We start from the raw sequence: 14127 nt of genomic DNA on the forward strand, positions 1-14127 counted from the left end.
ATCAAAGGTTATTTTTGAAATGATATTTCCATAATACTAATTGTATTTTTCCTTGATTTGTATAAATGTAGGCTATTTTCTTTGTCCCTATAGTTTGCATGGTTGTTTTATTAACTTCCATCTTTTATTCCCCAAATATCTATAAACATAAACATTACTTGGAGGTTAAGTTATACTTACATTAATATAGAATTATGTAATTAAGTATAACTTATACTTACATTAATATAGAATTTCTCATGGAGGTTAACTTATACTTAATATAGAATTATGTAATTAAGTATACTTATACTTACATTAACATAGAATTTCCTTTTCTATTTAAAGGAAAAGTTGTGATAAGTATTCCTATACTTTCATAGGCTAAACAAATTCCTAATATAATTTGGATGTTTATAATATAAAATGTTATAAAACTAAATTTGTCAAAGGGAGCTAAAATTTAAAATATAAACACTAGCCCAACAGAAAATGGCAGCCATAAAACTAGTAAACTGATTTTAGTCTATGTTTTATGAAACAAGCAGTAGGAATTGGAAATTGCACGACTGACTTGTTCTTTACCTTGAAAATGCGTAGTATACGAAAAAATACAACAACTTTCATAAAGACCACTGCTCGAGTCACATCAGAAGTATACTTAGTGGTGTCTATTTCATCAAGTATTATATTTAAGATGCCAATTAATGTAATTGCTGACTCAAATAGGTTCCAGGCATGTGAAAAAAAATCCTTCCTCATTGCTGCTATCTGTTGATTTAAAAGGAAATTACATTATCATGTTTGTTTCTGCTTTTACTACACCATTTTCCACAATAACTTAAACATCATGTTAGGTTTTTCTCTTATCTACTCCACATGTATGAAATATCCTCAGGAAACCAAAATCAAACAAACAAGTCCATCGGATTTATCCTGTAGTAAAGGAATATTCCCAGGACTATTAATTTAGGATTGGGTTTAAAGCACAGGTATAGATGAAAAGAAACAGATTTACATAATGACACCAGTAAAAAGTAGCAACAATAGAAAGGCAAATTCAAACAAAAATATAGTATGGCAGGGTCTTTTAATTTAAAACAAATAGCCTTAAATGCCATAAAAATCCTGAAGGTTGTATTCCATTTTTTAGTATTTTATAATTTATATCCAAAATGATGATTCTGAGTAATCAAGACAAAATTAGTTTGTTTGTTGTGACACATTTAGGCAAAGTTTTTATTAAAGTAGTTCAAGATTTAAATATTTATTAAAGATTATACTTTCTTCACTAAATTCACTTGTATAATTTCATTCTGGGATAACGCAGAATAAGTTATTTTTTCTTATATTTATAAGAAAAAATTTTTTTGGAAAATCTAAGTAGAAGTAAATATTTTTTGTCAGAATTACCTTGGCAATTGCACCAACCCTTTTCTTTATCTAAGTGAATACATTTGCAGAGCTAACATAAGGCTTTATCAACACATAAACATTGAAATAAATTCATATCAGAAGTTCTCTATGTATGTTTTATTTCATAATCATATATTCCTACATTAGAGGTAGAATAGCTTATTAGGATGATTCTAAACAGGTCCACTAATTTGACAGTCTTTTAAATCAGATAGTTGCCAGCTGAGAAATTGCTTTTGCCATTTTTAATAAAAGGTATATTACTTATTCCCCCTATTTTCTCCCTCACTTATCTAGAGATCCAGTAAGGACAACTAGAATATTTGTTGATTCAGACAACATTCTTTTAGAATCCCTAAAAAGGGTGACTTTTTAGAAGCAACTCAAAAGAAAATAATAAAATTGAGGCACTTACAATTCTCCTACTGCTAGGCATAAAACCAGGTAGAATACATAGTTCCTTCCCCTTCCTTATGTTCACTACTTTAATTTGAAGGCATTAATACCATAACTTAGTCTGAATTCTGGAAACAGATTTCATTGCCTTGAATTAACAATTGAAAAAGGTTTTCTGGCAATTCTGTTCAGGGCTAGCTGAATGCCAACTGAAGACAGTTGAGGCAGGTTTCTAGTTAAATATGACATTTCTAGTAGAATACAAATATGGAAGGAGTTCATTTTATTAAAGTGAAATATATGTGAATATTTTAGATCCAGTATTTGTACCCACATATTTTATCTCACTTAACTACTATCTAACAATTAACTGATGTGCTAAATTTATAATACTGGAACAAATAATTTCTAAATTTTCCAGAATTGTGACGTCTATAGTGTTTAATGTCATAACATCTTTCTTGTTAAAATAATTACTTGAATTTACACATGTTAAAATATATATTATATGAATAAATGATCATACTAATTTGAAATGCAATGGCTAAAATAGTGAAGCATCTATTCCAAGGGAAAAATATTCAAAATACCTAATATTTTGTGATAGTTCATATGGTCAGTCCTTCTGTATATTTCAAAAATGGTTTCTTGAAACCTATTATAGCTAAGAGAGTAGGAGGTTTCAAAGATGACTGTAGATTTCATCTTGGGAAATTGGGTTTCCAGTGAAATTCTGAAGGGAGAGTAGGATTACAAAAGACACATTTCCTTTCAATATGCTGCTTGGGATGTTTGCAGAGTATTTTGTCAGAGGGATCCAGTCAGCAGCTGCCTATGTGATCTAAGGCTCTGGATAAAATTTGAGCTATGGATATGAATTTGGGAGTCATTAGACTATGAATAACAATTGATGTCAGGAAAGTCGATGAGACAGCATGGCCTGCCCTTTATTATTTAATTCACATCTTTGTCTCCTCCCTCATTTTCCATATTCTGAAAACATATTTACCATCTCACCAATCTCCACTCTGACCAACCCATTCCTGAGCTTCAGTCACTGGGAGTGGTGTTCCTTACATGTGTCATGGTGTTGCTTCTACCTTTTCCCTTCCTCCTGTTGTTTATTATGCTATGAACTCATTCTCTTTTTTGGCTCCTAGACATTATTCAAAATTCAGCTCAAGGATCTCTTTCCCTTGAAAACCTTCCTTTTCTGACCCTACTATTCTGCATAAGAAACTCCTTCTGTCCCCATTGTACTCTGTGTATTCCTCTATTATGCTAGATATAAAAATATCTAGTATAAAAATGATAAAATGAACATTCAAGTACTTACCACCTTGCTAAGACTAAGAACATTGCCAATACATTTTAAACTCACTTCGTGTCCCTTTGACAAACACAATTTTAAAATTTATTTGTGGAAACACAAATCAGTGCTTTGAGTATGCATATTATCTGTTGAGTTGCCCTAAAAATTACTTTCAAAAATTAAAGTTTGGAGAAGTGAGGAAGAAATTCATACACTCTTTCAGAAAACTGTTGCTAGTGTTGAAATACAAGGCTTGCAAATCCTGTCAGACATATAACACTTTCATACACACATAAATTTTAGATTACCTTAAGTAATGCCTCTAGAATATAATATGTAAGAAAAGAGTAGTTGCTGAGTTTTATTTCTGTGCTGTAGATCTCATTTAACCAGGATATCCAAGAGATTACAATAGGAAATATATTCATTAGTACCACAAGGTATCCAACATACTCAAATTCCTCAGTAAATACTATTTTATGGCATATACGAAAAAAGAAGTATCTGTAAAACAAAAAGACAATTTTATCTGATAAAAGGTTTACATTAAATGATTTTCATATATACTTATTTCTGTTTTAGTTATCAACAGCTGCAGAGCCCTCCTTAATTCTGAAAGCAGCCACCACTAGCTAACACATTCTGGCATCGTGCTTCAGATACTGTTCTTTGAATTTCCTCCACTGATCCTCCTCTGTCTTGAGTCTAGTTTCTCCTTTTTTTTTCTTTCCTTCCTTAAATCTCATTCACTTTTTCTTTTTACTTTGAATAGAAATACTTTTGGTATAATAGAAGGAAAATTCAAACTGGAAATATATTTTTTAAAATAAAGAGAATCCTTTCCACCTTTTGATAATTCCAATTTTCAGAGATGAATACTACTATCAATTTGAATATTATTCCAACTTCTTATGTTTATGAAATGATTATCCTTAAATATAAAAGAAATTATATGACACACATTTTTATGTAACCTGCTTTTTTCCCTTTTAACAATGTATCATGAGATTCATCTCTTGTCAAGGTATAAAACTGGGATCAAAGACTAGGATGCATGATAGTGGAATGTATGGATCCAAATTTTATTACAAAATTTAAATTAATGTATATGCTTTGAAAAATAGCTTCCAAACTCAGTATGATGGAGAGTAGAAATATAGATAAGAGAATTTGCTTTTAATATTTTGATTCTATTTTTAATTATTCAAGTAGTATAATGATACACTATTTTTGTTAAAATTCAAATTACAATGATTGATTAATTGCTGATTGAAGACTGGGTAAGTAGCAGATCATTTTCTCATTCTCAAAGGTAGATCTATGCCATAGCCCAGAAGCTTTAACAATTTTGGGTCCCATTAGAAAAAAAGATGATGAAATTATGAATGCAGTAATATATAATCTGTGCTCACATTGCCAGGGCCCTCCAAGGCCTCTGGCAGTTCCCCTTTGATGGGAGCTGCAGGGTGTGTAAGCTTTGTTAACTTTGTGGTAACCCTTCTGCCCTTCTTTTCCAGCAGCAAAACCATGTTTGGCACAGCATGGCACTGGAGGTTAACTTGGCTTAAGTTTATGGTTAAATTTGCAGTCACTGATCGCATTCATTTTGTCACTAGCTATATTCCTTTCTCTTGAATCTAAGAAAAAAAAGAAAATCAAATTGAAAAGGAAGAAGTAAAATGATCTCTATTTGTGGATGGCATGATTCTATATACAGAAAATCCTAGAGAATCTGCAAAAATCAACTAGAGCTAATGAACAAAATAGCAAATTTTCAGGAAAAGAGATTGATATATAAAAATCAGTTGTATTTCTATATACTAGAAAGGAATGATCTGAAAATGAAATTATGAAAATAATTCTATTTAAAATAGCACCAAAAAGGACAAAATATTTAAGATTAATGTTAACCTAAAACTTACATGCTGAAAACAAAACATTGTCAAAATAAGTTAAAAGTTCAAATAAATAGGAAGACATTCCATGTTCATGGTTTGGAAGGCTTAATATTGATAATATGACAATGCTACCCAAAGAAATCTACAGATTAAATTCAATCCTATAAAAATCTCAATGTTCTTTTTATTTTGCAGACAGAGAAAAGATAATCTAAAATTTAGATGATGGAATTTTAAGGGACCGGAACTAGTTACAACAATCTTGAAAAAGTTGAAAGACTTATACTTCCTGGTATGAAAATTATATACAAGCTGTGAAAAACACTTTGGTGGTTACTCAAGAAACTAAATATAGAATTACCACACAGTCCTGTAATTTTACCCCTGGGATATGCCTAAAAGAATAGAAAGCAGGTATTCAAATAAAAACTTGCACATGAATGTTCACGGCAGCACTATATATAATAGTCAAAAGGTGGAAACAACTCAAATGCCCATCATCTGAATGGGTAAATAAAATGTGGTATATTTACCATGGAATATTATTCAACCTTAAATAGGAATGACATACTGATACATGCTACAAAGAGGATGACCCTTATGCTTCTAATACATTCTACTATGTGGATGAAAACATTATGCTAAGTGAAAGAAGCCAGAAACATAAGGCTACATGGTGATGTTTGTATTTATGTGAAACATTTGAATTAAGTAAATTCACAGGGACAGACTGGTGCTTTCCAGGAAAGGGCAGAAAGGGAAAATGGGGAATGACTGCTTAATGAATACCCAGTTTACTTTTGGACTAGTAAATAACACTGAATTATATAATTTAAAACGGTTAATGGTTAATTTATGTATGCGAAATTTACCTCAAAAAGAGGATATTATTCCTATCTTTTTTATTCTTTAAATAACTTCATGCATGTACATAAGAAACTTAGGGTGGTGGCTGACCCTCACATTTCTAATAAATATTCTGCAGCCATTTATACCCTATTACACTCATCAGTCTGCTCTGAGGTGGGTACCACCCACTTCAACTGTAATGATAGGAAAAAACCTTTTTTTTAAACAATAAAAAATTGAAAGGATGTAGCTAAGGTTTACAGTGGATATTGGCCAGATCATTTTCTCCTTAGATTATGCCATAATCTCCTTTGATTTTTATGAAAACTCTAACAATATATGGTGATTCCAAAACTTGTGGTGAGTGTGATGGCTGATTTAGTAACACATATAAAAAGTCAATTTGTTCACACAGATTATGTTTGTTTTCTTACTTTAAGTATGTTTATGAGCATTTTCTAAGGCCATTTCTCAAATAATAAAATATGCAAATTTTTTTTTAAACAATTGAGTTGTAAAATTTCTCAAAATATTTTGCAAAATATTCAGGATACCATTTCAACAGAAATAGGGAATTTCAAGTGAATATAATAGCATTTGTTAACACAGAATGTTTGTTTTCTTACTTTAAGTATGTTTATGAGAATTTTCTAATGCCATTTCTCAAATAATAAAATACACAAAATTTTTAAAAATTGAGCTGTAAAATTCCTCGAAATATTTTGCTAAATATTCAGGATACAATTTTAACAGAAATAAACAGGGAATTTCAAGTGAATATAATAGCATTTCTTCCACAGTTCAAAGCACTTACCTTGATGGGATCCCTTTTTCCTTTCTAGTATTATACACCCAATTGAGCAGCAGTTTTCTAGTAAAGGTAAGTGTTTTTTTGCTTTCAGAATAATTCCTTATTGTCTCAAGACTCATATATCTAAAAAAAAAGAGAGAAATCTTTATACATGCTTTAAACATTTTGAGATAAGTTTAATATAGTATTATCAGAAAGCAGAAAGACTATTTTGTGCCGTAATGACTGGATTAAGACATTTTCACAGGTATAGTTCATGAAGTTAGATTGTAGGGCTCACTTTCTGAACAGAGAGTATTAAAAATTGGAGATAAATGGTTGAAAATAATAGAGATTTCAAGGTCCAGGGAGAGAAAACATACTATGTTTCAAGTATTTGGAATTCAGACATCTGGGTTTTCATGTTAGATTTCCCATTGTCTGGTGTGGCAATGAACAAATTACCTAATTAACTTGCTTGCTTGTCTACAAAATAAGGATAAAATACCAATGGTAGGCTGAGACAATTAAATGAGAAAGCAAGATTAAGCATCCAATTCCTACCACATGTCTTCCTCTCTCTTTGTCTTGACTTTCAAAGCAGATAGTAAGGTTTAGAATAACTAAAAATAAGTTAAAATGGTAACTTAGAGAAATCACTGGTCACAAAAGCTCAATGTCATTTTGGTAGCACCTGTCCCAATTTTTCTGTAGCTTTCTGCTGGCTTTTTTTATTGATACAGCTTATATCTGTGTATATGATTGTGTCTTGTTTAGCCAATCTCCTTGGATTTTCAAGGAATTTACCTGCTGCTGACCAGATAGTTTCATCGTCATGATCGGAAAGAGAATAAGGCCCTGCCCTTGGGTCTGAGTCCCTACCTTATAATGTGGCTTAATGGAAGGGCATTGGATATCTAAGTCCAAAGGTAAACCTTGCCCTTTCTATGAATTATAATGTTCTTAATTTAAAACTTGTACTTTTTTTTTTTTTTTTTTTTTTACTACAGGGATACCAGTGTAATTGAAAACAGTCATTCAATTATCTTTAATTCAATATAATACATGGTAAATAAATGGAAATTGTTGAATGTTTATATGACTTGATTCATTCATAATTGAAAAAATATTTATTGAACATCTATGGCTATAAAATGCTGCAGATAAACCATAAAGAAATGCTGGTTTGCCCTCAAGGCTCCAGCAGACTAGTGGGATAAAACATGTAAATACCAAGTGCAGTAAAATGTGGTAGGTGTTGCCACAGAGATAATAAATAAGAGGCCACCTGGACCCACAGAAATGGGCATTTAATATAGTTTTATTGTGATATCTATAATGTGTGACATTTTACAGCACAAACTATAAGTAATTCAGGCTCTTGAATTCCTATTTCACATCAACATGTTCACTGTTTAGACCTGATTTCGGAAAACAGTATGATCTATTTAACTGGATAATGAGGCAGTTGGCTTTGAATCCCAACTTGTAATTTATTAGTCAAATGACCTTGTGTAAATTATTTAATTTCTCTTTGCCTTACTTTCCTAACCTGCATTGTGAAGATAATAACAGCATCTATCTCATAGAGTTTTTCTGAGGTAAAATAGGTTAATACATGTAAGGTATTTCAAACTGTACCTGCTATATAACACTCAATACAAATAAACTATGTGCTCAAAGTATTATTTTTAGGCAATTATATAAGCACTTAGCATAGGTCCTGGTGCTTTTCTTGACTTATTTTTCTTGCCATGGGTCACCCCGACACATGAGGCATTGATAAGAATAATTAGCAAATGGCAAAATCAACTCCAAGGCAGCTCAGCAAAGAAGCAAGAACTGAATGTAAGTATAATCGATAGAAAGTTCTCTAGGAGCTGGAATACCATTTTGCTAATATTAATATTTCCCACAGTGCTTGGCATATATTGGTAATATATAGCATTGCACATATTGGTATTTAATCTATATCTCTTACATGTATGAATAAAAATGTAATATTTTCCAGAGTTTGCCTGCATTGTCCACTAAGAGTCCTTTCAACCCTTTGCCCCTCTGCCCACTGTTAGCCTTCTCCTCGTGTCCATTTGCTCTAGGTCTTCACAGGCAATATGTTGCTTCAGCGTTTGTGAAACATTTAAAGAGAAAAAAATTAAGGCAGTGGGCTGAACTGCTCTATGTCGTTTTATTTTTATTTTTATTTTTTGAGACAAAGTCTTGCCCTGTCACCCAGGCTGGAATGCAGTGGCGTGATCTCAGCTCACTGCAACCTCCACCTACGGGGTTCAAGCAATTCTCCTGTCTCAGCCTCCTGAGTAGCTGGAACCACAGGCTCATGCACCACGCCTAATTTTTTTGTATTTTTAGTAGAGACAGGATTTCACCATATTGGTCAGGCTGGTCTCAAACTCCTGACTTCAGGTGATCCACATGCCTCAGCCTCCCAAAGTGATGAGATTACAGGCGTGAGCCACCACTCTTCGCCTATTGTTTGATTTTTATATTAACATCTCCTGGACAATATAGTAATGTTGCTTTTTATTGTGTCATTTATTAAAAACTTCCACTGTACAATGTGCACCTTTCTTCTTTAAAATATGCATAGTATTGTTTTGAATTGATCACATTTTCCCAGCCCTCTCTTTCAACTCCCTTGACTTTACTAGGTCACCTAAAGCATTGGAAGGCCTGGATCAAAAGGACAGAGACCCTGGTACCATAGAGGAAAATATTCAAGCATTATAAATCAAGGAAACAAAATTTTAAATAAGATATATTTCATCTTCCTATCATGACACACGTAATGTCATAATGATTTGTACAACTAGGCTTAAAATGAAACTCTTATTTACTTTGAAAGTCTGTACTTGAAATGCAAATATGCCCTACTTTCTGGCTACTTCTTTTCTAATGTCTAACTTTATCCTTCAGTATACCACAAGGTTGTATGTGTGACTTAACACAAGGCTGGCATATCCTTTAGGTTTAGGGGTATGCACACCAAAGGCCCAGTTTGCTCACGGGATGATGGACCAGGAGTAGAGGGCCAAGTAGACTCTGGAAATAAGCTAAGGACAATTTAAACAGGGAATTTTGGTGTCCTCAGGACTGTCGTCTAGAACTAGAAGGTATGTCTGGGTTTTGGGTGGACATTGTTGCAATTGCATCGCAATTTAACCCCTCTCTTTGCTCAATCATAGATTTGGCATTCCTCCACAGGGAATGATTTGAGGGTATTCCACAGAACACCAACTCTGAGGAACTCACTGCTTATTTTGGAGCCCTTTATCTAAAGAAATCACTACAAGATTACAAACGTATGCTGAATATTAAGAGAGAATGATGAAGCGCTACCTGTGCATTGGGGAAGATGTGCCTGGAGGGATTAAGGAAGGCTTCACCCTTACTTAGTCTGGCATTCAAATTGTCTAAAAGGAAGAGTTGTTTACCACAGCTTAACTTTTGGCGGGGGAGGATAAGAACAAAAGAAAGTGTCAGTCAGAAGAAACAGCGTGTTCAAAATCACAGAGGAATGAATGAATGCAGCAAGTTTGGGATACTGAAAATTGGTGGTTTGCCTTGAAGGTGGGGTGCAGGGAAGGCAGCAACTTGCCCATGTAATACTAGAGGAAGCCAAGTTGCCAGACAAAAACAAGAAAACTCACTTGGGTAATTTCCTAAATGCAGTGGCTTAGAATAGAAGCCATCTCTTGACAATATACTTACTCTCCCTTCTTCTCATCAAAACTTCCTGCTGCACCTACCAACACCTGGACAGCACTCTGGGATAGAGTCTCATCCCTGTATTGTCTCTGGTAGCTTGCCTAAAAGAAATATTAATCCAAATCATCATACAGCATGAATAACAATGACAACTTATTACCATCTTGATGGGAAAAAATTGTGAGAAAGAAGTCAAAATAATCACTAGTATGTTTGTAAAAAGAATCTTTCTATGGAGTTCAGATTAAAAGATTACTGGATAAGGTAGGTCTTGGGTTTGAGTGGAACCACACTGGTTCTGAAGGAAACTAGAGTTCTTCTAGACGTGGAATTAGGTTTTCAAAAAATAAATGGAACTCATTGGCAAATAAGTTTGGGATGGCTGCAAGCGATATCCACATCTCAAAAGTTAATAATGAATATTAAAGGCTCTGAGAAATGCTACAGTAAAAATAAAATCCTACCACACAAATTAATTTTCTAAAATATTTCCACAACAGGACCCTGCTGCCTCATCTGTTATAAGGATTAAAATGATTATTATATCTTTGTAACATATAATTATTTATAGGGAATTTTATAATTTATAAGGAATATTATAATAAAAGATTGCTAATATTTGGCAGAATGCAGTCACTTCTTCATTCGATACATATATAGAGAGTCTACTGAGCTTCAGGGACTATATCTGATGATGTGCAAACCAGTATCTGACACTGTTCCTGGCATCCATATACTGAACACTAATGAGAATCACTAACTTCCTTAACTGAAATATATGATCAAAGATTTCTAGGTTCTGTAGCAGGCGTTCTCTCTGCATGATCAGTTTTGAATATTAAACACTGTTTTGTTTTGGGGGTATACTAGAAAGGGATAGCAACCACATTTAAGAATGTGAGAGGAAAAAATTTTCCCATGATTACAGGAATTCAACAGAGTAGCACTCTTCTTCTTAAATATCATTAAGATTTTTTAGTATCAAGATAAAAATTGTAGTTTGTGGAAAAATGAGGAAGCTGAAGATTATATGAGTCTCATGAAAACTTAGCAACACAAATACCAAAGCAATGAGATACTAAAAATGTTAATTGTTAAATTATCTTTCCCAATGGGAATGCAGAAACCAAAACAACAACTCAAGATAAACATGAAAATATATCTAAAATTATGAAGAACTAAGAAGGTATTAAGTGAAATGAGGATCTAGAGAACAGAGCAGAGAAATCCAGTCTACTTTGAAAAGGGGAATTTTTTGATTAAGACACAACAATAGCACAAAAGCACAAAATCAGTTATCAAAATATAATAGTAGAACCCAAACATTTGAGGCAATAAATAAAAAAGATACATGGGGTGTACATTGCAGAAAACATAGAATATCACAAGTGAAAAAGAAGAGGTCAGTCACCATAAGTGTCCTCTTTTATAGATAGGGAGAATAAAAATTAAATCGATTAAGTCCTTAGTCACATACCAATAATGAAAACAAGACTCAAAATTAAGTCTCCTTCATTTATTTTGTGGGTTCTTGAACACCATGTTTTCCTGAAATAAATTAATATTGGGAAGTGACTGAAAGACATGACCTCATAACGTTTTTAAATTACAAGGAAACGAATAATTCTAGAGATATCCAAACAAGAAAGAAAGCTGTAGCTTCATAAATATTAATTTATTAATTGCATAAAAATCATTCCTTTGCATTCATATATCATTACTTGGATAAAACTTCTATTTTCAGGTCTGAAACATCTTTAAACATTTACTAATCAATTATTTTTTTTTTCTACAAAATTATACTAGATACACTAGCCAAACCATTGAAAGATACATTTCAAAGACATTCTCAACTGGGAATATTATTGGAAATAATTAGTGAAAATTATAACATAATATCAATATATTAAAAAATAAAATATGTAAGAAAACATCTATAAAAGGCTTGTTTATAAGAATAATAAGCATAATTGTTAAAACTTAAATTATAAAAGTTAAAAGAAGGGAACAGGGCATGGTGGTGTCCCCCTGTAGTTCCAGCTATTCTGGGAGACTAAGGCAGGATTGTTTGAGCTCAGGAATTGGAGACCAGTCTGAGTGACACAGAGAAACCTTGTCTCAAAAAATAGAAGAGGAGCACAAAGAGGTTTCAGAACATTGAACTAAATTCATATTCCAGCCATGGGTACAAGGTCTAGTAAGCAATTTTTTAGAAAATGAATGTATAGGTAGATTGAGAAAAGGGAAATGAAAACTTGTGTCTACTCTAAATGTACATCTACAGTTAACAGTTTAGTTAGAAAGTTATAGAGTATTATTGATGTTTATAACATTTTGTAAGGTAAAATTAGATATCCTTTTTTTTTTTTTGAGACGGAGTTTCGCTTTTATTACCCAGGCTGGAGTGCAATGGCACGATCTCGGCTCACTGCAACCTCCGCCTCCTGGGTTCAGGCAATTCTCCTGCCTCAGCCTCCTGAGTAGCTGGGATTACAGGCACGCACCACCATACCCAGCTATTTTTTTTGTATATTTAGTAGAGACGGGGTTTCACCATGTTGATCAGGATGGTCTCGATCTCTTGACCTCGTGATCCACCCACCTTGGCCTCCCAAAGTGCTTGGATTACAGGCGTGAGCCACCATGCCCAGCCCTAGATATACATTTAAAGTTAGCTGATCAGACAGAAAGAAAGAGTGATATATATCTCAATAAAGAAAGCAGGACGGCAAAGGAAAATTAAAAAAAAGAAAAAAGGAAATTAAACAGCAAGAGAGAAGTGAAAGAAGAACTGAAATACCAAAATAGAACAGCTATTAGATCCTATAATAAACCTCAAATACTCCAAAGTGATTCAGATAATTTGAGTAAATATTAATTGAGCATCTACTATGTACTACACATTGTGCTATTCACTGAAGATATACAGATTAATAAATCACAGCTTTTAGCCTCAAAAATATTACCTAGGTTTACTAGATTTGCCTACAAGGAAAATTAACTATACTAAAAAGCAAAATTTCAAGGGAAGCAGCCAGCATATAAGCTGAGCTACTGGCTGACCAGCCCCTTGCTTCCCAAGAGTCAAGACAAGGCTGGAATCCTGTCCTTAAGGGGGCAGAACCTGAGAAGTGATGCTGGCTGACCAGCCAGCCCTGCACTTCCCCCAGATCACAGATGATCCTGGTTTCCTACCCATAATAGCATAGCCAGTTCCCTCATTCACAAGGGAGCAGACCCCACATAGGTAAACCTACCATACAAACTTCTGCAGCTTAAGCAACTGAGACACTCTCAGGCAGCAGTGACATTGACTGTAGCTGAAGAAATTCTTGAGACTATGCTTTGTACCTATCCAGGACAAGGCTATTGCATCCTACCCAACTGACACCCTGGGACATATCTGCAGGTGAGTCTTTCCCCGTGAAAGTCACTTTACAAAATTGGAAGAGGCAATTGTTTCATGAGATCTGAATATATCAATGCAGCTTTCAAAAAACATGAAAAAACAAGAAAATATCTCACTGTAAAGGAACAGAAGCAAGAAAATATCTCACTGTTAAAGGAACACAACAGTTCTCCAGCAACTGGTCCCAAAGAAATGGAAATGTAGAAATTGCCTGAAAAGGAATTCACAATAATGTTATTAAGGAAACTCAGCAAGACACAATATGATCAGAAAAGCAACTCATTATCTGAATGAGAAATTCAACAAAAAGATAGATATAAAGAAAAAGAACCAAACAGAAATCTTGAAGCTG

The 14127-nt window shown here is 33.4% G+C and overlaps 1 protein-coding gene across 1 annotated transcript in view; it reads right to left on the bottom strand.

Annotated features, from left to right (window-relative positions):
- SLC9C1 (solute carrier family 9 member C1) overlaps nt 1–14127 on the bottom strand; it is an 89799-nt gene that overhangs the window by 23154 nt on the left and 52518 nt on the right. The window contains exons 13-16 of the mRNA XM_012463898.3: nt 10370–10467; nt 6665–6784; nt 3412–3607; nt 565–750 (exon numbers count right to left, since the gene is read on the bottom strand). Of these exons, the coding sequence (XP_012319321.2) occupies nt 565–750; nt 3412–3607; nt 6665–6784; nt 10370–10467 (600 nt within the window). The remainder of the gene's footprint in view (nt 1–564; nt 751–3411; nt 3608–6664; nt 6785–10369; nt 10468–14127) is intronic.

The sequence above is a fragment of the Aotus nancymaae genome, unplaced genomic scaffold (genome assembly GCF_030222135.1).
Source record: "Aotus nancymaae isolate 86718 unplaced genomic scaffold, 86718_ANA_hifiasm-v0.15.2.pri h1tg000011l, whole genome shotgun sequence".
NCBI lineage: Eukaryota > Metazoa > Chordata > Mammalia > Primates > Aotidae > Aotus > Aotus nancymaae.